Source organism: Symphodus melops (assembly GCF_947650265.1).
Source record: "Symphodus melops genome assembly, chromosome: 5".
In the NCBI taxonomy this organism is placed as follows: Eukaryota; Metazoa; Chordata; class Actinopteri; order Labriformes; family Labridae; genus Symphodus; species Symphodus melops.
Window position 1 is genome coordinate 9846208 of NC_136695.1, and position 24198 is coordinate 9870405.

At 39.6% G+C, this 24198-nt stretch overlaps 1 protein-coding gene across 10 annotated transcripts in view; it reads right to left on the minus strand.

Annotated features, from left to right (window-relative positions):
• Nucleotides 1-24198, minus strand: part of rims2a (regulating synaptic membrane exocytosis 2a) — a 137661-nt gene that overhangs the window by 57391 nt on the left and 56072 nt on the right. For all 10 annotated transcript variants that reach the window (XM_079343437.1, XM_079343438.1, XM_079343436.1 and 7 more), the window contains 7 exons: nt 15235-16184; nt 5623-5834; nt 4279-4398; nt 2542-2641; nt 2253-2376; nt 1304-1350; nt 890-1002 (listed from right to left, as the gene is read on the minus strand). In XM_079343437.1, the coding sequence (XP_079199563.1) occupies nt 890-1002; nt 1304-1350; nt 2253-2376; nt 2542-2641; nt 4279-4398; nt 5623-5834; nt 15235-16184 (1666 nt within the window). The remainder of the gene's footprint in view (nt 1-889; nt 1003-1303; nt 1351-2252; nt 2377-2541; nt 2642-4278; nt 4399-5622; nt 5835-15234; nt 16185-24198) is intronic.

The window sequence follows — 24198 nt, forward strand, 5'->3', positions numbered from 1 at the left end:
AAATACATAAAACCAAACCCCACAAAACAATGACAGAACTTACATTTCACCCCAAACAGAATTTGCACTTAAGAATGAGAAATTGAATCCATCCGTTTCATTTTTACTTTACTTTATCTCCTCTCACTTCTATTCTTGCTTCTGATCCCTTGTCCCTAAGCTTCTCTGCTCTGTTCTTCATGGACCCATTCAAATGATCAATGAGTCATAGCTTTTTCTTTTTCTACTCCTCCGCTCCAAGTCTTACGTCATAGTGATATTTGAACCCTAATTATCCCCATCTCAGACTGCTCCAAAAATATCTTACTATCATTTCTTTACTCTGCAGAATTATTCAATAGACTGAACTGTTTCACTGTTCCATACAAAGTTAAGACCAGCAATGCATAGACAATTTAAAAAAATAAGATGCTTCTAAGATTAGACTCCTTTATATTTTTTATTCAGTTCTTGTTTCAGTCAGCTGAAATAGTTTTAATGGTTTCAATGGGATTCAAATTTCTCTTTAGTGTACGCAAATCATGTCCAGAAGGTATTACATAAATGCTTGAACTACTTCCCTTGTGGATCCCTAATTTGAGAGTTGATATATCTCTTGCTTTAATGCAGCCCTTTACCAGTTTACCCCAAGAGGGTTTTTATACTAGATAATGGACAATACAGTAACCTGATATAAAACCCTGTGCTGGATTGGTAAATCGCCAGCTGAACAGGCAGTTGAGACAGACTGTAGCTGGCAGTCCATTTTTTGAACCAGGGTTTAATCTATTCTTTAAGTTTATAGTTAATGCACAATGTGTTAAGTATTTCCAAACTCACCCCACCCACCCATCCAACCCATCCACTACATATTTACATGTAGTCAGTATGAGATGCTGTTGTCACTCACTGAGAGCTGTCCTGACAGGTACTGGGGGGCGTCCCTCAGCATGCTGGGACTCATGGGGGACGTGACGGAGATGGATGGGCGATCCATCTTCTGAGACTCAAAAGAACTTGAACCTGACAGACCAAAAAGGACACAATCAAATTATTTAGTAGTGGTGTTTTTTTTTTTTTTTTTACTTTGTGGCTTTGGTGACGTGAAGATGAAGAAGAGACAAATGGGAAATGCAAACATCAGTAGTCAAGACAAATAACATGAACAGGAAGAGAGAAACAAAGAAGATAAGAAAGCTTGCCAAGAGAAAGACAAACATGCTGAGGCAGAGTAAAAGACATTTTCTTTATTTGATATTTCCAGGATGATTCACAGGATGCATCTGGGTAATGAAATGGGCTTAAGAACTAAAAAAAGACTAACTTGATTCCAGTTGTGCATGTGTGCTGTCTGGTATCCTTGGAATATCTCTGAAAAATAAAACATGTTTGTTAGAGAAAGGAGAGAAGGAAAGGGTGGAAAAGATCAATTTGAGCTGATGCTGACTGCACTGTGGTTTAATGACTGTAAGCAGTGCATTAGTCTTGATTCACCCAGCAGCTCCCTCAGCAGAACAAAGCAGGTCAGATATAGGAATTGACAAAGGTGCTGCTGTTTATCCCCACAATTAACCCTTTTGAAATCAGCTGGAGGAGAGAATCAGCAGCCTCATACGCTGACAGAGCAACAACCGGGGGGATGGAAGAACAGATGTTGGATACCCACATCAGCAACACTATTTCATAAATAAAAAATGATCTTAGAAAACAAACTAAATTCACCCTCTGAATTGAAATCTGCCTCTTTATGTTACAGGGATTAACAAAGACCAGACCACTGTTCTTAATCTTCATGAATGAGCTTCAAAAACTTCAAGAAAACCCCAAAATGTGTAAAGCCAAAAATGTCTTACTGATTTACAAAGCTATACATACCATAACTCCATGTTAGAATTCTTACTCTTTTTTTCCTTTCTTTTTGTTTTATTTGTGTTCATACTTCCTTTTTGTTGTGGTTGCTTTTCTAATAACATTATGCTTAGTGTGTAATTGTGTGATGTATGCCAAATCATAATTATAATGTCAGACTTTCCTGAGAGGTTTATTTTAAAAAATGGTGTGCAATAAATGTTGAGATTTGTTGAACCACAATGGATGCACTGAATGGATCCTGGTTGGTCGGGGAAAGGAGGACTCATGTTTTGGCCGCAATTGAAGGAACCCTCGATGCTGTGATGTAATTGGCCTTCAAATGGTCTCTCCAAAATTTGAACTGGAACCCCTAAATTGGAAGATAGCAATGGTATGTGTGAAAGTGAATGTAAGGCTCTCACCCTATAGGCCGTGACACCACTAGTTCCACCTGTGGCTCAGGCTTGGATTCTAGAATGATATTGTAAACTTCTTTAAATGTGGCTCCTTGTAAAAGCTTCCCATTCCACTCCAACACCTGGTCACCTGCAAAAAACACCAGGGACACATGGCATATTTATTATTCTCATGCTGCTGTTTGTGCTGTTTGTATAAAATCTAAATCATAATGGACCTTTAGAACATCATAAAAGAAAATCCACAATATGAAAAAATGTACAAATGTTTCCCTGAACGTGCCATTTTTATTACCTGGTCTGAGGTGTCCAACAGTGTCTGCTAGACTTCCTTTCCTCACTTTAGTGATAAAAGCACATAGTCTACCAGATTCTGTCATCTTGCCTCCAACCACCTGAAGAAGCAAAGCAGAGACATTGAAATACACGAGTCAGTGTTACAGATTTATTTTCGTGTTTTTCAGTTCGTGCTTAACATGTTTGCAGCAGATTTTTCTTTAAAGTATCCAGTTCATGTCATGGCTTTAGCTTTTGCCTGCAAGGGATTAATCTTCAATAAAAGCCTTTACAACACAGGTTCAGTGGTAAAAGTGCAAATCTGATTTTTAAACATGTCCAGAGCTGTGCTTTCTTCCCCAGGGGCAAACTGTGGAGCTGCTCTCTGGATCTGTAGCAGTGTCGGCCCGTCGGCTAGAGCTGTAGTGTACAGTCCTGAGCTGCTGTACTACATTCCACTCAGCTTACATGGGCATCATACAAATAAAAATCCTTCTTAATGGCAGCTGAATGCCAACATACAAAGGAGCTTAGGGAAGTCTGCTAAATGAAATGGCTTTATGTAACAGGCTGGAGCCAGAGAAGGAGGCCTGCAGACGAAATGACAGAGAGAGAGAGAGAGAGAGAGAGAGAGAGAGAGAGAGAGAGAGAGAGAGAGAGAGAGAGAGAGAGAGAGAGAGAGAGAGAGAGAGAGAGAGAGAGAGAGAGAGAGAGAGAGAGAGAGAGAGAGAGAGAGAGAGAGAGAGAGAGAGAGAGAGAGAGAAAGAGAGAGAAAGAGAGAGAAAGAGAGAGAAAGAGGGCGAGGCTGGCAGCCTGACTGATGGACTGACTGGCTGGATTGCCGAGTTGGTTGGCTGCTGCTGAGCGGACAGAAACGCACAGAGGCACTGAGCAGACACAAACATGCCATTTCAGGAGGCTCATTCAATCAGTAATGATTTTCCCCATCTTGCTGTTCTCTGTTCTCTTCATGGCCCAGCATGCTCCTGTGGACTTTGACTGCTCAGCTTTTTTACACTTGAGCATCAACTACAGATTTATGTAACATTGAAAAGGAAGGGGAAATTAAATCATTTACCACAACAACAAAAACAGGTATAAGCTTTGGGCATTGCAGTGTGTGCACAACAAAATACTGACCAAAGCCCCAAATTATATGAAGCAATAATTTGACCAATAGTATAGGAATTAGCTACACACACACAGTCAATATGCATAAAATGTTAAAATATAAAACTACCACAGAGCGTTAATATTGAAGAATTTAACACTGCTATTACAGTGCAAAATAAATAACATTTCAATGGTCAAATCTGGAGCACAAAGTTAATGATTATTAGACATCAGTCAGAAAAGAATACATTTCATAAATCATAACACTCAATATCAATTGCCTGGCATTAATATGCAAGATCACTGAGTCCATAAAGAGTATTAATACTGAGCAACACCATGATGTAATCTATACTTGAGAGCCAACACAAAAAAACCAGAAAATAGAGGAAATAACAGCTCATAAGTCACGATTCTGTGTGTACACATACATTTTCATAACCAACAGTGATACTTACCTAAACCCTCTAAGTACCTGGGTTTAGTCAGTTAATGACTAAAGCCAACAGTTCTTCAGTTTAATGTCTGCATAAATCAACTTTTTTTGGAAGAAAGCTTGATGATACTGAATTTTCTTCATTTGAATTTGTGCTTGCATGTATACATACTCATAGACACACAGAAAGAATCATTATATGCTCACCTTCAAACCAAGCAGAGCTCCTGAGTCTCGAGGCACACTTCCATCTTTCATACGCTTATTGAGCAAAATACGCCCTATTAGGCGATCCCCATCTTTGGACGGCTGCCACGTCACTGGGTGCTACAAGGTCAGAGCAACAACACACCTTTTGTTTAACAACTCATCCACTCAAATGTGATTACTTTAGACCAAAGCAGACAACTGTTCATAGTGAAAAGGGGCAACAGGGAAGGTCTTTATTCACTCAAGGAAGAAAGTTCACACAAACTCTGTTGGCTCATCTTTTTTTTTTTTTGAAGAAAGCTAGATTCTCAGTCATTTAATTTCTGAGCTAATCATGGACAGAAATACTGATTGAAAACAACAACTAACACATTAGTGTTTAAGGGTTTGTCTGGAGCTTGTGTGAACCTGCCAGTGTGAGGCTGAGTGAACTTCATGCAGCATCCCATGCAGAGTAAAGCAAGCAGCCCAAACACTCCTCAAACCAGCTCTGCAAACAGAGCAGGAACACTGGAGTCTCAGTCCGTTGCTTTACTACACACACACATAAACCACTGTCAAGTGGAAAAGTGAGGGAAGAGCAGATAGCAAAAAGGGGGGAAAAGTTCAATTCAAAAGAACAAATGAGGTGGATTATGAGGTGCAAGTTTAAAGATCTCAAAAGATTAAATACACAGCACAGAAGAAAGCCATGAGACACAGGTAGGGTGAAATAACAGACGCGCAGTGGAAGGGAAAAAAGAAAAACAAATGTTTTTATTTTTTGTGCAAAACATATCCAGTCTTTCCTGTTTTGTGTTCTTACATAACTGGGTTTTGCTATAGAAGTGAGTGGAAAGTTGAGCAGGGGCAGGTTCTGTCTGGACTGGGTGCTGTGGGGAAGGGCAGCAGAGTGAAAGGGACGGGCCTGATTAAAGGTGTTTCAACTGTGCTAAAAGGACCGCTGCAGAGCAAGAACACAACATACGGAGGAGAACGAGCATGCAACTAGGAGAGACCCACATTCCTGTGTGCCATGACAAACAGAGAGGTTGTGTATCAATGCTCTTCTTTAACAATTACTATTAAATGTGGGGTTTTTGTTTGGGGAGCAAAACAGCAAGTACAGATAGCAAGCAAAGAGGGTGTCCCCAAGACACGTTTTAGGCAACACCAAGCTAGGTGAAGCCATAACCGAAAAACAAAAAGGAACGAAATCGCAAGGAAACTCCATTATACAACGTCAAATAAAATCCAAAAAACAAACATCTCACCTATTTACACTTAGTGACAAAGAGCAAACAAAGACTGGGTGGGTAGGTCATAAATAATAACAAAATGCAGGCTAGATTGTCTCAGTACCTTCTCACTATGGCTATGCTCCTCGTTTAGGGTAGTGCTACTGCACGTATCAACTCCCGAGTCTTTAACCTGCGGTTCACACCATGCCAAGTCCTCTTCAAATGAGTGGCCCCCAAAGCGCACCATTTTCTTTTGCCTCTCAGATAAGGTGTGTGTCGGCTCGGACATAAATGCTTGCTCAATAGTTTTTCTTTTTCCCCTTTGACTGTCCCCTACAGGTGTGGGATAAAAACAGAAAGAAAAACAGAAAAACAACATGCAAAGGTGTAAATAAAACGAAGGAAACATGAAATGACAAAAAACTCTGGGAGGGGGGATGGGGGAGGAGAGAGACATAGAGAAGGAAAGAGAGATGGGGGTTAGGGGCAGGAGGTAGGGGGTCAAGGCAGGGCTCCACATGTCTCACCAAAGACATTGGGGAGGCCTCGCTGCTATGCCAAGACGCATGGTCCCACCAATGGCCATCCAAATCTCCTGTGAGGTGGGGGGAAAGGGCGAACATTCACGAGAGAAGACAGCAAGAGGGACCAGTGAGGACACCACAATTTGTAACACACAGACAGGAGCATACATACAGAATACATATATACAGCACAAAACAAACATCCAAAATGTCAGCTATGCACACACACATACTGCTCAAAGTTATCCTTTGTAACTTCAAGAATCCTGTTAAGAAAGGAAGTTGCTGTTAAGGGAATATTACAAACAGGACGTAACAAAAAAGGCATTATATTCTTTAAATTCAAGGTCTGGATTTCTTTTGAGACTATATGTTTGCTGCTATTTTCTTGCAGGACATTAACTAAAAATACCAACAACATGCAAAATGTCCCATGTGTTCAGTTAAAAATTACACCTTTTTAACTTGTACTGCACTTAGCACAAACTGTAGAATTATGACTGAACTTGTGGGAAAAGCTTTATTGTTTTGCTATAACAAAGAATTACATATTTAAGAAAAGACCTAACTTTAAAGTATCCTTTTACATTTTGCTGCAGATCACAGGTAATTTGTAAATAGACTTGAGCTTGTATAGCGCTTTTCTCGTCTTCTGACTACTCAAAGCGCTTTTACACTGCATGTCACACCTACTCATTCAGATACTGAGGGCTGGTTGCGATGTAGTGAGACCATCAGAAGTAACTAATCACATTCATGCACAATAATACGCTGGTGACAAAGCAGCGGGAGCAATTCAGGGTTAAGTGTCATGCCCAATGTTCACATGTTGCTGCAGGAGCTGGGAATCAAACCCTCAGCCTTCAGTTGAGACGTGACGACTTTACCAACTGAGCCACCGCTGCCCCTAGTGTAGGTAGTGTTGGTTAACGTCTACACGGTTGTTCAGAGGTTCTATCGCTGATCCTTTGAGGCCACATGTTGAAGTGGCCTTGCATGACACTGAACAGCAACATGCTCCTGAGGCCACAGTGTGTGGATGTGTGTGAATGGACTTAGAAATATACTGATGGGCAACTTGGCACTTTGCATAGCAGCCTCTGCCAAAGGTTTATGAATTGTGTTTGATAGGGTAAATGTGACATGTGGTGTCTTTACCATTCTTAAATTTCTTTCTCTTTACATCGAAATTAATGTTACTGGGGATGAGGACAGTGGGTAAGATGTCAATAGAATTAGTGATTGGAAATTATGGAAACTCTGTCATGTACAGTACTCATAATAAAGTCTAATTATAATCTTCAAGTTTTCGTTAAAATATCAGAAAAGCCACTTTATCTAAAATGAAACCAACCTTGATTTACATGAGATAAGATTACGAGATATCCTCACCTATTTTTGCAGCAAATCCCATGTGTTTTGTCATCAACATTTGTTCTGTTTCTAATAGTCATTTGACATGCAATTTTAATATAATTCCGCATGTTTCATATATTGTTTCCATATTATGCAAATAATAGAGCTAAACTATTTTCATTAATCTTTCAACTTAGAACTTAGATTTCATCTGGGCAACAACCATTAAAGGACCCAATATGTTAGTTCAAAACAGGTGAAAGTCACAATTTGTTGAGGGAAAGTGAGTAGCTGCAACTGTAAAAAAACAGCAAGCTGATCTTTAATGTGTTCAACAGGGGACTCAGTCAGCTGTGCCACACAACCTTAACTGACCTCAATCTCAAGTGCACCATGGAGAGCTTTTAAAGATGAGGCTCTGATTACCTCTTTATAGTAGTAGCAGTATACACAGCCTTAAGAGGTAGAGGCAGAGAAAGTAACTATAGTCAAGTTTAAGGATGGAGGTGTCTGAGACAAATTAATTTTCTGATATAAATAACCAAGATAAAGGGTTAGGGAGGAGGAAATAATGATCTTTAACTTTATATTTTACTGCTGATATGATGTGTCCATCAAGGTAAGCATAATGATAAACTCACAGGGAAAACTTGATCAGCTGGAAAGCATATGGCAAACTAACTTTCTACAAGATGTGTCTTGTTTTCCCGAGTGGATGCACAGAACAAAGAGAGGAAGAACACTTTCAATTGGATTAAGAGGCTTAAAAATCCTAGTTAATTAGATGAATGAACTTGAATCTAAAGGCGGTGCTTAAATTTCCACTGGCGAGAAAAATGGCGTTAAAAAAGACCAAAAGGTGAAGCTGTGCAATAATAAAGAAATTATTTTAATTTGAAGAGAGAAGCTGTTTGATTGCTCAGAAACGTGTCATGTCTTTGTCTTGAAATGTAAGTCTATTAGTCCGGAGAGTGTATTAAACATTCCATTAGAAAGAGCCAAAAGGTGGTATTACTCATGCCCAAAAGCCTTATTAATGCATGGGAAGGAAGGTGTTATCATTAAAACAAAACAATAATACTTTTTGCTGACCAGGTCCTGAACTGATATGTGTAGTTGTTAAAATTGTGTGTTTTTGCATTACTGTAAGTTGCTGTGGTCATAGTCATGTAGGATCACCTAAAAATTCTGTGCTTGTGCAACCCCATAGCCTTAAGCATCACTTTTCCCACACTTTGCTTGCCCTGTAAAGAGCTGTAGAACCTAATGGATCTCGGAAATATGAGGGGAACTCTGATGGGAAAAACACAAATAGACTGTCTTTGAATGCTAAAGTGGAAATGATAGGAGCTAGAGCTTAAAAGGCGAAAGAGAAAAAGAGTTTTAGGCACAAAGAAGAAGCAGTATGGAAGAAGAAGGCGGCAACTAAAATAATTATAGCCACACTTTTAAGTTGTGGACAGTGGAGCTACTATTTCTGCAATATTATCTGACATTGCGTCAATAGATCCATAAATTTGTAAATAGATCTACAAATGGGAAATAAGTCAACAAATGTTTGTATAGATCCACAAGGTGATACACCAATTCATTTACATTAATCCAGAAGTGTGTGCTTCATACATTTATATGTACAAAATGAACAATGGTGAAAAGTCTAAATCTTATAAGCGCCTAAATACAAACCTCATCAGTCATCAGACATTTCTTAAACTATTGCCATGAGATACATAATGTGTATTACAATTCCCTAGTCTGTGGTGTGAGCTTTCTTTGTCCTATGCTCAGGCTCACAGGCAGTACGTGGTTTGCTTGGCTGTAACAACTATGCGTTCATTTTTTCGTAATTTTAATCAAACCAGAAATCCACAAGGCTTAATTATCAAATCATTGTGTTAAAGTGACATGAGTTAAGAAGTTTCAGAAGCAGGACCACACTTCAGCCACGCCTGCAGTCTCGACACTCACAGAAAATAACATCTACATAATTCCTGATACAGCTCAATATAAATACAAGGGCTTACTTAATAGTATTCACAATATGGAGTTTTTTGGGGGGTTTTTAAATTGAAGTGCCATAAAAATACATTTTGAGTAAATAACATAGAAATGAAAATATTGTGAACATCTACGGAAAATGAAAGAGAAACAAGAGGCTTAATAATATTTAAAAATACTAAACGTTGTTTCAGGAGAAATGCAAGCTCATAATTTGAGCAAGTCAGTTCCACAGTGTTGGCACCACGCTATTTAGCTTTGTTTATTACTTTATTACATAAAGTCAGCTCTTTTTTTTCTATATCTTCACAAATAAATTTAAGCAGTTCAATATCAAAGCGAAGCACCCAGGCTCCTGTTAAAAAACACTGATGTAGTATCTAATCTTAATCAGTCTCGTGTAAAAAACAAAGGTAATACAAAAAGGTGGTGCCTGCAGGGACAGTGTGTAGGCAGGCATGTACACAAGTACACGGCAGCAGCTTGGCCATCCATTATTATTCTAGTCTGAATGAAATGTTTGGAGGGAAGTGTTACAGGCTCGCGACAGTCACAGAAAACCTGATTTTGTTTGGAGTTGTCCATGTAAATTTTTTTTGGAGTTGTCCATGTCATTTTGTACGAAGTTGTCCATGTGATTTATTCATCAAGTTCAGATATAAGTTACATCTTTACAAATATGAGACTCCACCATCATTCACATTGTTGAATGTGGCGTCAAAGGGTAAATGTGACATGCGGTAAAAAATGTGCTGTGAGTAGTCTCAAAGCACTATATAAGCTCTATGCTCTATCAGCCATTAGTCTAAAGAAATCCTCAAACTATTTAATGTACACAGTTTGCTCTCTAATATAAACATTATGGATGTCCCCAGACAGGCTTTGTCCTCTGTGGCCCTCTAACCCACAGCTGTCAACAGTGATTACCCACTTTGCCTGCCAGCTGCTATTCTGTCAGCAGCATAACCACGAGAGCCAGCTCAGCATGGTAGACACTCTTGTATTACAAGTCACTTGCCTAATGTGGCCAAAATAGTCCTCATAGCTTAAGGCTTCCATTTATGGTCTCATAGAGCAATGTATCATGCAACTCACCTTACATTAAAGGGGACATATTATGAAAATCCACATTTACAATGTTTTTAACATATATTTGGGTAACCTGTGTGTGTCCATTGACCCACACAATTTGAAATAAAGAAACCCTTTTTTGTGGTCCTCCTCTACCCTGTTTTCTCCACCGATGGACTCCACCACCAGCATAGAGCAACATTTTTGCGCAGGTCATTCACCATTTTCATTCTCACTACAGAGGAGTGATGTCTATCGGGAAATCTTAGGTAAATGTGTGTGTGTGTTTTGTTGTGTGTTACACAACAAAACGGAACATTCTGAGAGAGCTGGTTTACAGGGTCATAAGACCGAAATCACAGGATCACAGGATCACAGGATCAAGCACCAGAGGCTATATTTTGAACACAGCATATATATTCATTTAGACCATTGGGGACTGTTTGACAGGTAGAAAAGGGGAATATGTACCCTTTGAGACAGTGAGTAGTTTGCCTATTAGTTTAGTTTACACACACACACACACACACACACACACACACACTATGAGGGGTGAATCCATTCTAAATTCATGCACTCCAGTCATTCCAACGTGTACCGATTCACCCCTCAAACACACACACACACACACACACACACACACACACACACATCCTTAATGTCTGTCAAAAACAAAAAAAGTCAGTGGGTCAAATTATGGAAACGCTCCTCTTTTTCCCCAAAGCTTTACAACAAGCAGCATGCCACAATTGGGCACTGATCCCCCGGCGAGGAACTGTGTGGTTTTTCAGGGAGCAGGAAACTCATCATGGCAATAAATTGTGAGCATCAGCAGTCTGCCCCCAACCCTGCCGTTTCGCCCTGGCTCTGAAGCCCACAAAGTGCTGATTCAGGGCAAAGGCAGAGCGCAGGCAGTGGCCGAGTTCACTATACCAGCAGGCACTCCATCACTTTGACAGCTCAATAAAAACCAGTGTAAACTATTAATTGGATCATTAATTATTGATGCTGTTTTTACTACAATTCAAGGGGCCAGAGCAGAAGAGAGGCAGGGGTGAAACAGTACTGTGTATGTTTAGACATAGTCACCACGCTAGGGAGGTGGTAAAGTGTCATGTGAAAAGTTCAGCAGGTAAATCAAAGAACAAATGCCCTCACAATTATTTATCTTAAATCACAGATAAATTGATTGGCCAAGTTAATAAAAATGTTTATTCTCAGCTCCAGCTCTAGAACATAGACTTATAAACGATAACAAACTTATTGAAGTGCAAGAATTCTATCCCAAAAGGGATTAATGAGGGGGTAACTTAGGCTGTCCTGTTACAACACCATTTCCACCCCTGTGTTGAAGTTAGCCAGCCAGCGTCCCTTTTTCTGTCTGTTTGGCAGTATCATGAGACTTGCATGTCAGGGGAATCAATATAGAGGAAAACACGGGGAGAGGACCATCGTGATAAATCAGTCTTCAGCATTCGAAGGCACAAGCTGAGCCCATTATAGCTGGCACATACTCTTTATTCCAGTCTCCTCCTCCCTTTGTTATCCCTTCCTTCGCAGCCCATCAAGACCTCCTCAATCCTCATCAGATCCCTTGGGTCTCACAGATTTTAAAGCATAACAAACACCATCCTTACTTATCCTGCTGTTACACACACAACTCTCTGACCAATCAAGACGACTGCACAAACTCAGATGCTTATGGGTCACCTTTGGCCAAAGGGACTGTTTTCATTCCTGTTGAAGGGAATAAACCCTAAGTTATTAAAATACTGCCTGGTATGCATGTTGCAGCATGTGCAGGATGAATTCTTATTTGGGTTAGCTTTTTAAACTGAAAAAATAATTGAGTTTCAGATATTGGATAAGTTGAATTTTCTGAACCATTTATCAGGCTGCTGACATGCACCATATCACAGCAGACTTAATTATGTCATGAAATTATGAAACTGCCAATTATACCCAAATAAAGAACCCAAGATAGCTCAACATCATCAGCTGTCCAGGGATGTTCTTAGGTTAGTGGAAAAGCCTACTTATTCAGGTCAAAAGTTGAACTACTTTCTTTGTTTTTCCTCTCTTTCCCGCACAGGTCGACCTGTGGAGGAGGCAGAGAGAAGCAGACAGAAACAGCAAAACTCTGACCCTATAAACAACCTGCTTTTCTCCCTATTTTTATACCATCGCTTCCTGTAAACCTGGAAACTCCCACATCAATAATGTAGCACCGGTGCTTTGCTACTTCCTTTATGAGGAGAACAGTTACATAACAGAACAAACCAAGTTGATTATTTCATTGTCCTCTAGTTTAAACATTTTCAGGACGTGGCAGGTACTTTGGTCTACTGCTACTGACAATTCAATCTACACTGCTATCCTTCTGGAATTTATTTATTCAGATTTCAAAAGCCACTTTATTATATCAAAGTAACATTTAATTGAGTCACTCTTTCAACTTGCTTGTGCTTATTTTCCCTTCTTTGTATTTGGCACTATTAATAATATGTAAGGTAAAGGTCTCTATAATAACGGGTTCGACCACAAAATCAATTTGTAATTACATAAACTGTCAACCAGGTGGGGCAGTGAAGATGCTAACAGGCTAAACAATTGCTTTTGATGTTGAGTCAATGTAAAGTGGCATTAGTCACTCTGACTGTGTTTATAGACTTGGAAAGTGTGATTGTTTTTCCAAGCAGATGAGAAACTCATCACTAGTCATTTAATCACTTTTTTCAAAGGTAGCTCGCTATGAAAAACCCCCCCTGCAGTTATCATGTAGGTACTTTGTGTTTCTGCGGTTCGGATCAGTTAGAAAAACTTGATCTTCCAGCACCAGCCCCGTAACAAAAACTGTTGGTTGCCATTAGCCATTTTGACCACTTGAGTAATACAGTGCAACTCAATACAACAGCTCTCCCATAAATTCTACTTAAACACAGCTTACATTTTAAATTTTTGTTGTGATGGTAAGAAAAGGAATTATTCTTGAATTTCCCTCGGGATCAATAAAGTATCTATCTATCTATCTATCTATCTATCTATCTATCTATCTATCTATCTATCTATCTATCTATCTATCTATCTATCTATCTATCTATCCTTTATATTTATATTGTTTTTATCGTGATATTTATCATTGTACTGCATCACATTTAAAAGTGTTATCAATCATTTCACATCATTTAACCCCTTCCTGTACCCTCCACTCCTCAGACGCTAACCTCCTGACCGTCCTTGGGGAGACAGAACCCTCTCAGTTGCCACCCCTACCCTTTGGAACTCACCCCCACAAAACATCCGGGACACTGCAGACCCTACTGTCTTCAAGAGCAAACTAAAAACACATATTTTCTGCACTGCATCTAACTTATAACTTCTTTAATTATAATCTATGTGTACCATTTTAATCTGACTCTACACAAACTTTTTTAACTGTATTTGTTTTTTCTATGCTTGTTGGTTTATTTACCGTTTATTGTTGTTTTTATCATTTTACCTTCAAAGTGTCTTTGAGTCAATGAAAAGCACTCTATAAATAACATGTAGTATTATAATTATTATTATTTGCAGTAATTATTTAAGAATGCACTTCAGTGCACCACATGCAGGTATAACATAACTTCTGTCATTTTCCAAAACTAGATCAGATTTTGCTCCCCACCTCAACCATTGTTATTGGTCATTGTGCCTCTAAGTTCCCAAAGCTAACAAAGTAGATACAGTTTGTTTCAGTAAAACTACTTTTAACTATTTAATAAAATGCAATGCACGTGTTAGTCACCTTAAGTAAGGTGTAAGCTCACCTTGTTTCACTAACAAAGCAAACTCAGCCCTCTTCCTTGTTCCGTCTAACACTCAACATAAGGACAGACTGATCATGGTCAACAGCGCTTTGAGAAACGGAAAATTATGCTGTAACTTTGCAGCAAAAGGCGAAGGCTCTAAGAGCAGTAGCTTTACATTCATTTCAAATCACATCCACACACATAAACATCCATCCACATTAAAACACATCTGGCAGGCTCAAGCGTGAGCCAAACTCCTCCTCAAATGCATGAAAGCTGTTAGAGAAGAGTTAAAGAGAACATGTAAAACGTAATGGTGCTTTGCACATATGTAAGGCTCATTGTTTTCATTTTTCTGCTTTTTTAGAAAGTGCTGGGATGGTATAAAAGAAAAGGACAATGCTTCATACACATCTTACCTCTTCTCCAAAAATTTGTGTTTAAAAAAAATGCTTTTCAACTAAGAGTAAAAAACAAAAACAAAAACAAAAAAAAACATATGAAGAAATGCAAATTAGTTGCTGAGGTTACACCTCAGTGACAAAGAAATAAAAACTATTTAACACATAAAAAAGAACCACATTGTAAATTTATACCAGAAGTTGGTACGATTGATTTTAGAAATGTGAGAAATTTAGGAATATAATAACTAACTAAAATATGATTTTTAAATGATAGTTTTGTTTCAAGAAAACAAAGAGCCATACATTCATCTTTACACATGAAAACATACAGAGCACAAAGAGAGGGACGGTAGACGATCATTTCAATGTTACATCTGAGTCAACAGCAGCAAGAATTAATATCCACATGAAACAGCAACAAAAGTAAGGTCATCATTTAATTATTAAATGTAATCTGTATACCCTAAAAAAAACATTTTGTCAGTACTAGAAAAAGATGACTTTGTAATTGTAAATAAACATCTGAGAAATGAACCACTGTAAAACATTATGTCACTGCAAATCAAGCTAGGTAGGTAAATGAGGCCCTTACCTTTCTCACTGACTGACTCACTCTCTATCTCAACGTCCTCACAGCTTGTGTACTCTGGCGTGGTGGCCAGCTCCTCCTCCGAGCTGCTCAGCGACACCTGGCGCATCTTTCCTCCCTTTTTGGTTTTGTGGGGCTTGGGGGGTGGTGGGCGCACAGACTCCGACTGATCTGAGCTGAGAGAATCGTTCCTCAACATGCTCTCCATCTTTTCCCTCTTTGTCTTGCGAACAGCTGAACTAGGGTCCAAATGGTGTTGCTGCCTCCTCATTGGATCCCCACCTACACCCAGGTCCCCTCTCCGCAGGTCCCCTGATCTGTCACCCAGTACAGGGCTACGGTGAGGTGTAGGGGGGCTGTGATTAGAGGTTCTATGGCCTCCAAGGCCAGGACCCATGGGCCCAGATGAAGAGCGATCAACAGAGTAGGAGCGCTGTCCCATCATGGGCGGCCTGCGCTCAGTGAGATGCTGTCGAGACAGCCGGATGGGGCCTGGTTCATCCTGTTCCGTATAGGCCAGGGAGACATCACTATGGCGACGTTCATGTCGCAGGCGTCCAACCTCAGCGTGCATCCTCATCTGCTCCTCATAGGGCTGTGGCTTAACAGGATATCGTGCAAGGTTGGGGTCACTGCGATAGCGAGCCTGGAATTCCTCCTGTCGCTGCCGCTGGAGGTCATACTCATTAGGTGGTCCATCTAGCTCCTGGTCCAGTGGGTATTCCTGGGAGTGCCAGCGTCCAGGACCACGCCGGTCCCTGTATCCCATCCGTGCCGCATCCACATCTGGGTACATGTGTGGGCCCCGCGGAGCCCGCCGGGGGTCCCCATCCCCATAATCAGACGGTGATCTGGGCATACTGCCGTCCGTCGGGGCATACTGTGAATGGTCGCCCCCCTCCCTTTGGTCGTATTTTTGGTTTGGATCCCTGGATGCAGATGGGCTTCGTTTCCTGTAGATTAAAGCGGGGGACAAAGGGGAAGAATTTATTGATGAGCCATTGGTTCTGTAAATATATATATATTGTTTTGGTCTCAACTGATTTGAAAAAAAAAAAAGCATTTCATTTCATGTTGATAATCACAAAGTGTGCTGCCAAACTTCCGGCAAATTGTGTGATTTCAGTCTGGCAAAAGCCGCACAATGCATCATTACTAATCACCACGCAACTGAGGCTGAAGCCTTCACTTTACTTTACTTTGCCCTGCTCTGCTCAGGCCTTAATCCCTGTCAAAACTAGATGATAGCACTCTCTGTGTCTCACACACAGACACAAAGGGAGGGCGAGAAAAAATAGAGACTGAGACAGAGAGAGATGGGACTAAGCACAAATATGCAGCAGCACTCCCTCTTCTCATCGTAATAATATGTGCTGAAAAACATGGCAGGTAGCAAACCAAGTTTGCAAGCTGTTTTCTCTTAAATAAATGCAAAAACTAATTTAAAAAAATGTGTGTGTGTACATGTGTGAATGTGTGTGTGCAATGGGAATGAGATAAGAAATAAGGAATTGTATATAGAGCACTAATAAATGATTCAGTTTTGTGCACAGTAAAGTGAAATGCTGAAAAAAAACTAGACAAATATAGCAATATAGAAATATATATATATATATATATATACACACACACACACACACACACACATACATACATACAGATTGTATACGTCTCAGTTCTGTCTAAACTGTTCTATCTGAACTAATGAGCCTCAGTGGATCGGTTTCTATCTTTCACTTCACTAGTGATGATTAAATTAGAAATCTCAAGAAAAAATACAGAAAAAGATGGATGATTTCAAGTATATCGAAAGTAAAGAACCCCACATATCTAAAATAAGCTGTCAATAATTTTTGAATGTTTTTGTTGGACTGTCAGAGAGCAGCCAGCCAGGAAGTGGGTGAAAAGCCTGGAGAGGCTAACTGTGCATTAATGCCTTTATTCTTTTATATGAATATTAATTATTCAGAAGCCATTTTCTCCTACATTTCACCCACTTTTCCACCAAAAATAATAAGACATGTTGGTATTTAAAAAGTTCTGTGAAGCATCCCTTTATTTTTTATGTGAAAAGTTACGGTTATAAAGGGCTCCATAAATCACAAGTGCCAACCTTGCTCACCAGCCAAGGTAAGGACTCCTAACATGTGATTAGCTGATTCACAAACTGCTGAGCATTTTTGTTCTCTTCCTACTGCATCAAAGACCATTTGGGTTTGTCTCAATATTGCTGTACTGTATAAACTGTACCAAATTGGGGGTGAGATGGAAAAGAATACTTTCTTGTGTAAGTTTTGTTCAAACACAGACAGAAGGATGCCCGGGCATGGAGTATTGTTCAACAAACTGTATGGTTAAATGATGAACCTACAGCACTTCTGTGCTTTTTAGCTCATTGTTCTGTTCACTGTTTTCGATTGTGTACACTTTTACAGGCCCTACATTCCAGAAGTAGGTAACAATCAATTTCATAAAAAAACAGCCCTAACCCTTTGTACAGTAGTTCACTACTGCACAACCCTAACCCAACCACAGCTTAAAGTGAGCAGCCAGCTTCTGAAACTAGTGAAGCATTTAGCAACCACAGACATTTGCATCAGGAGTGGGTGCAGAGGGCCACCAGTACAAAAGCCGCCAGATGAATTTTTCTGGGGAAGATCTATAATTCTTGAATTAATTTTAAATAGTATTTGATATTTAAATATAGCTGATTTGGAAATTACAGTACTGGGCCATGACAGCACAACAAAAAGATTCTGTAGCATAGCTGTTTTATTGATCAAGCGTGGGAGCATCCAAAACAAGCTACATTTTTCCACAAGACAGTTGAAGCGCTTAGTATACCGTCATGATCTGTAGTGAATTATCAATTTCTGCACAATAGTGACATGTCCAATCTTTGATGCTCATGATGCCCATTCTGCTGGCTAGCATATGTGCAGCTGAAAAACAAAAATTCACATGAGCAGGTGTTTACAGAGAAGTTAACCTAACCAAGCCCTTTTGAGTCCACCATCTAGTGCAGGTTGCAAACAACAGCTAGCAACGTGTAAACACCTAACTAGAGAGCATACAGGAGGGAAGAGGGGTCCAAGAAAAAAAGAATACTGTTGTGATGTTGGATCTTAAAGGGGATAAGCGGGCAAGCTAAGCCTTATGGGTCGCCTGAGCCACCTTCTGTTTCTAAACAGCTGTGCATATTAATTGATAATTGACAATACTAGAATCAAACACCAAGTTATCCTGGCTGCAATGGAAAGAGACATTGTTCTTGTTATTATTTACAAAAACAACACTGTCTTCTATTTGCCTGCAGAAACATTTCAACCAGGCAAATAAATAGTATGCTAAACCAAATTAATTAGATCAATACAAGATTTGTTATACTACCACCATCATAGGGCAATGAAGTAAATGTTCAGTACCTGATCAAAGTTATTTGCTTGAAATTATATGAGTATCATTTCAGAACAGTGCAGCTTAATTTCTGAGAGGACAGACACCACTATTACATAAAAACACCACAACTTGCAACATCACTTCTTATATATGAAAAAAGAGACCAGATGAGCAACAAACTTGATGAGTCATTTCCTGCTAATGGTCTATAAAAAAATCCTTGCAAGAAATGACGTTGACATGCACACAACAAAAACAAGACTAACAGATGCAGACTTTAGGGAAACCATCCTTATTTACAACAAAGGAAGTCTGAAAGATGGAACTAGCTGACACAAGTGACCTTACCTTTATGCTTTACATCAAAACAAATGTCTCTAATCACATTAAAATCCCAACACAGCTCATAAGAGATTCAAACTCAGCTGGAAAAACACATGAGGGTTGACCATTCATGATATGCTCCTAGACACTAGCTTCGCTGAATTTCATTCACAAATTTAAAGTGAAGTGCTTGCAGAAATTATAAACTGGAGTAACTGACAGAAGCTGTGATTGGATGGGAGAAAATGTGATGTGGGGGAAGGGGATTGAGAATGCGAAACATCTTTTCACAGTAGCTCCATGAAGATAAAGGCATGTGTTCTATGTGTAAACGTGCATGAAGTCACTTCTGCATGCCTCCATGTGTGTTGTTTGTTGGCTCACAGTTTATCTGCAGGGCTGTTGGCTAGCGATACTTCTGGGATGTTGTCTTGAAATCCCCTCCCCTAAACTCACACATGCAAGTTAATGCACGGTGCAACTGCAACAAACATTAACAAACTACATTTGACAACCTCCCCTCACTCATCTTAACACATGTACAACATATTCACGCTCCTGTATAGCTTCATACAGTATGTCCTTCCTTTCCAAACAGAGAAATGTCTTTTCAAACAAGCAAACTAGCTAATCCATAGCTTATCCATTAGCATCATGATGGTAACTCTGCCAGCCCTAAACCTGTCGGTAAGTACAACAAGCGGTGGCGCAGCACTAAATTTTCTTCTGTGCATTACTCCCCCATTGCTCCAGCTGCCACTGCTACTGTAATAGCCTCTCTATAGATACCTCTGAGTCCTCCACAGCTCTGCCTCGATACACTCTGCTGATCTTAGATTTGCATTTTAGTAACACAGAAGGCAAGAGTGGAGAGAGATAAAAACCTTTTTTTTCCAAAGAGGGGAATCATTGCCCATCTATAATGGAGGAAGCACCAGAAAAATAAGAGAGAAACCTTATACCTATGTTCTATGGCTAAATAAGCAGCTCACTTTCACTGGATTCAGCCTCACTTCATGTAAGAGCAGGATTGGACACCATGGAATAGGGATGCCTCTGATACTGCAAAGAAAACAAGTTGCTGCAAGTATTGAGTCATGCACTGCACAGTGACAAACTCCCTGCTTCTCATCCCCTTATATATTGTAGTATAATGGTGGGGTGATGTCACCGAAGACATGGCCATGTACGCAGCAAAGGAAGCGTTGTTTAAGGAGGTCACCGACAAGACCAATGATAGAGAGCCATGTTGTCTGCAGGGTACAGAGTTTAGGCATAAAAACAAGAGTTGCTGTTCTTTACATTCCTGCTAGAATAACTGCAGACCAGAACTGCTGTTGCCCTATTCTGAGCTAACTATAGAAACACTCTGCTGTGAAACTGTAAATATATTCTTTCAGTTGGTGACGAGGACAATGATAATAATAAGTAATGACTATAGGACTCCAATTGAATAAAAGAGTATATTGGTATAAAAGAGACGCAATGACTTTTATATAGTGTGTGTTATAAGAAATATTCCTGAAACTATGACATGGATATTATTTAAGGGAGTGGATTTAATTTCTGAGTCTGAAAAAGTATCGTTTCACATTAATTTCACACTCTGTAACACAGAAAAGACGCAGAAATCTCAAAGACGTATACATTGTCTCCTTATTGCTTTTAAAAAGGCCTCGCATGCCTATAGTGCCCTAAAGATGATTTAATATCATCATATTTTTAAAAACACTCTTCCATCAAAAACAGCTAAATGTATCAAATCCATGGCTCTCAAAAATCATAGGATTACACTATGGTTCTGAAAGATTATAAAGTGTGACCCTAAAAGATTAATAGTGACCTGACATGCTTGCCATGATAAAACCTTTTTATGCTGTTATTTTCAGTAAGACACACAAATGCGCGCGCACGCACGCACGCACACACACACACACACACACACACACACACACACACACACACACACACACACACACTCGCCAACACACAAACATGAAAAAACAATTGTAGAAAATTCTCAAATACGATGTGGTGTAATGAGAAATGGTAGGGATCTGTTCTGAAACAACCACAGATGGAGCCCAGTTCCAAGACTTTGAACGGACTATATTGCTATCTGTGTCCTACTCTCAGTCTATGTGCATTACTGTCTGTATCATGCTTTATGATGAAAGGCCTGAGATCAAGCCTCTGTGGTTGCAAGTCATTAACATTTGATGTTGGTTTATGATAAGGAAAAAAAGGACGGCTTTCACGCATACTTTTGCAGGGTTCATCTGCAACATAAGCAAGGGATTACTGTATAGTTAAAACATTGCAGTCGTCACACTTACTTTACTTCATAAATGATACTAGCTCAAGTCATACAATTCTACGTTTATTTCACAAATGCCTTGGTTGGTTAACGACTTCTGTCCCCACACACATTAAGCAAAGGTGTGGTTGATAATATTCTTTTTCTTACCTGAAAGTAAAAAGCCCAAAAAACAATTACTAACACAATGAGCAGTGAACAAAATGGTTTGATGATCTACACTGCGTATAGGTGCCCATTGACACATAATCATCAAATCCACTACCTCACCACAATTCAGCAAATCACAGATATTTATTCAAAATCTTTTTAACAAGTTTTTGTAATCCAAAAATAGATTCAAATGATTCTACTTTTTAAAAACTGCTTAAAAGAATTTAGCATCTGAGTTACACCAGAAATCTTTGATCTTAAAGCACAACTGCTGCACAAACCTTATCCATACATGTTTTGTACTACTGGATAAACGTCAATTTAAACACTGACTTCTGAGATATAATAAACTTTGTTAAAATCAAATCAAAAATCAAATTGTGGCATGTATTTCTGCTCAGATCTATTACTTGCTGCTTAAAACAAACGCAAAGCATCCGGTGCAAAAAAACATTTTCAAAAACAGTCCAGTACAATCCAAACTACCTGGTATCAGGAATGGCTCACAGCCTCCAACCAAGCCCTTGTTGTTTTTTCCAGTCCTATTTCCTCATGCCCTAAAACCTGTCCTTGTATTATTTCTGGAGTGCTGTGAATGATCTTCACCCAGCAGCAGTAAAAGAAGTCTTGCGGCAGCGCTCTTCAGACTGTGTGGCTTGGTTCTGCCTCTGCTGCTTTAAGAAACATGCCAAATAAGAAAGCCAAAAAGCAATGAAGGTGAAAATCCAATGCTGCCCCCAGTGGGGTTTTTCAACATCTACTTTGCAGATAAAGCAGAGCAGTCAAATGAGAACAAATGAGTGATGCTGTATTACAGATGTCTCAGCTGATAGGAATCTGGCGCAATAATGACAACAATACCAGAGAAAGCAAAAGCAGGGGAAAAAAACAAGCTTAATGTGCATATCTCAGCTGAGAGCAAGCACAGATAAGATACAAAAGAAGAAAATCTTCTACAGGTACATTTATAGATGTAAGCCTTACTTAATCAGCTGCTGTGTATGTGGACGCCCCTCAAAGTAAAAAAAAAAAGGAAAAAAGGTAAAGAAATCCACTCCTTGTGTGTTTAATAAAGCAAGGGTAAAATCCCACTACAACCGGACGATTTAGCTGCAGTTTCTGATATACTAATGTCTGTGTAGCATCAACATGACCTGCTTTGTTTCTGATGGTCCGCTGTGCACAATGCCCTGCCAGATGTGTGCAGATGGGACAGTTTATCAGTCTGCTGCAAAGGCTGAAAGCAAGCTGACTTTTAGGTTTAACATCATCATTGCTACGGTTGGCTAGAGGTAGAGAAGCCACCCCTTCCAACTCTGCTGTCCACTCAGTGCCTGGCAAAAGGATTACATTTCTTGGTTGATTACTATCTGACATATCACAAATCACAGTCTTACCTAATCTCTGTCAGTCCAGGGTCTTACTATTCTTAAATTGAACAAAAAAACATGGTTCATTTTTTTATCCACGAGGCAAAATCATGTTAGAGGGAGGGAGAGCTAGACAGATAGAGGAAGGGAAAAAGGTAAAGAAAGAGATTTATTTATCCCATCATTTCTGTACATTGCAAAAAGTATCAAAGACCTTTTCCTTGCTCTGCATTATGATGACATAGCAGATTTTTTTTTAACAGGGACCTGTTTTACTAAGACCAATCCCTGTATTGTTAAGAGTGTGTTATGAACATAGACTGTTATGAATGACCATCAGTCATAACGCACTCATTGTTCTTGTCTCTTTTTTTCACTCGTGTGACTTAACACTTTCCACATCTGCTGCTGTGTTTCTCTGAACACTTCCATATATCCCTAATGCCCTGCTCACCTCAGCCTTCCCTTGAGATCGGCTCTGAGTTGGATTGAAAATACACTTCAAGTGTGTGTTCTGTTTCTGATGGCAGTTAGTGACAGCTGACTGACGGGATTGTTGAATCCAGAAGAGCAGGTGGGCGATTGGTTGTTGACACAGCGTTTTCCAGGACGGAGGTTGGAATGAGAGGAAATGTTAAAAGACCTTTGAGGTCGTTTTATCACAACAGTCAGGGACAGGGCTTTAAGTTTCGCAGTGCCAATCACAGTACCACACCGAGAGGCAAAAAGCCAACATCAAACCAGGGATGACATAATGGCAAGTATGAGAAGAGGAGGTGTTTGATTGTTTTTTATTGTTTAAAATGCTGTATGTTATCTGAGTGGAAATGTCTGTCGTCTTGTCAGAATTCAAACATGAATAATCATATGTTTTAGATAAAACATTTGAAGTTTCTTTAAAATTCAATTTTCATGTTTATCTGAAATTTCTAGAAAAAGTTCTGCGTGACTTTTCGATCCAGTAGATGTCACCCTTAAGCAACTGCATGAAACCAGACTTCTGTTTGGCCGAACTCTGTCATTCTAAAGCCTCCACCTTTTTCCAGCAGCACACGTCCAAACCTTGACTCTGCTCACTTTCTCACAAAGCCAAAGCAGTGGACAAAATTGACCTGTGGTTGAGCTGCAATTGACTGTGGCCTGAATTGTTTGTTGGTGGGCGAATGTTAGCCCTTTTGTTTGCTTGTAGCTTCACGTTGCATATGAATTTACACATTATGACCGTGAACTAAAAAGGCTTATATGACAGTGAAATAAGCACTGCTTCTTTTCTCTAGTCCTTGGCTATTACAACTTTTATATGGAAGGGGAGGATCTGGATGTCCTGTCCATATAAACCTGATGTAAACCAACAACAACAAAGCTTGCAAGACTTTCCCTTCTTTTTCATTGATAGACAGTTAT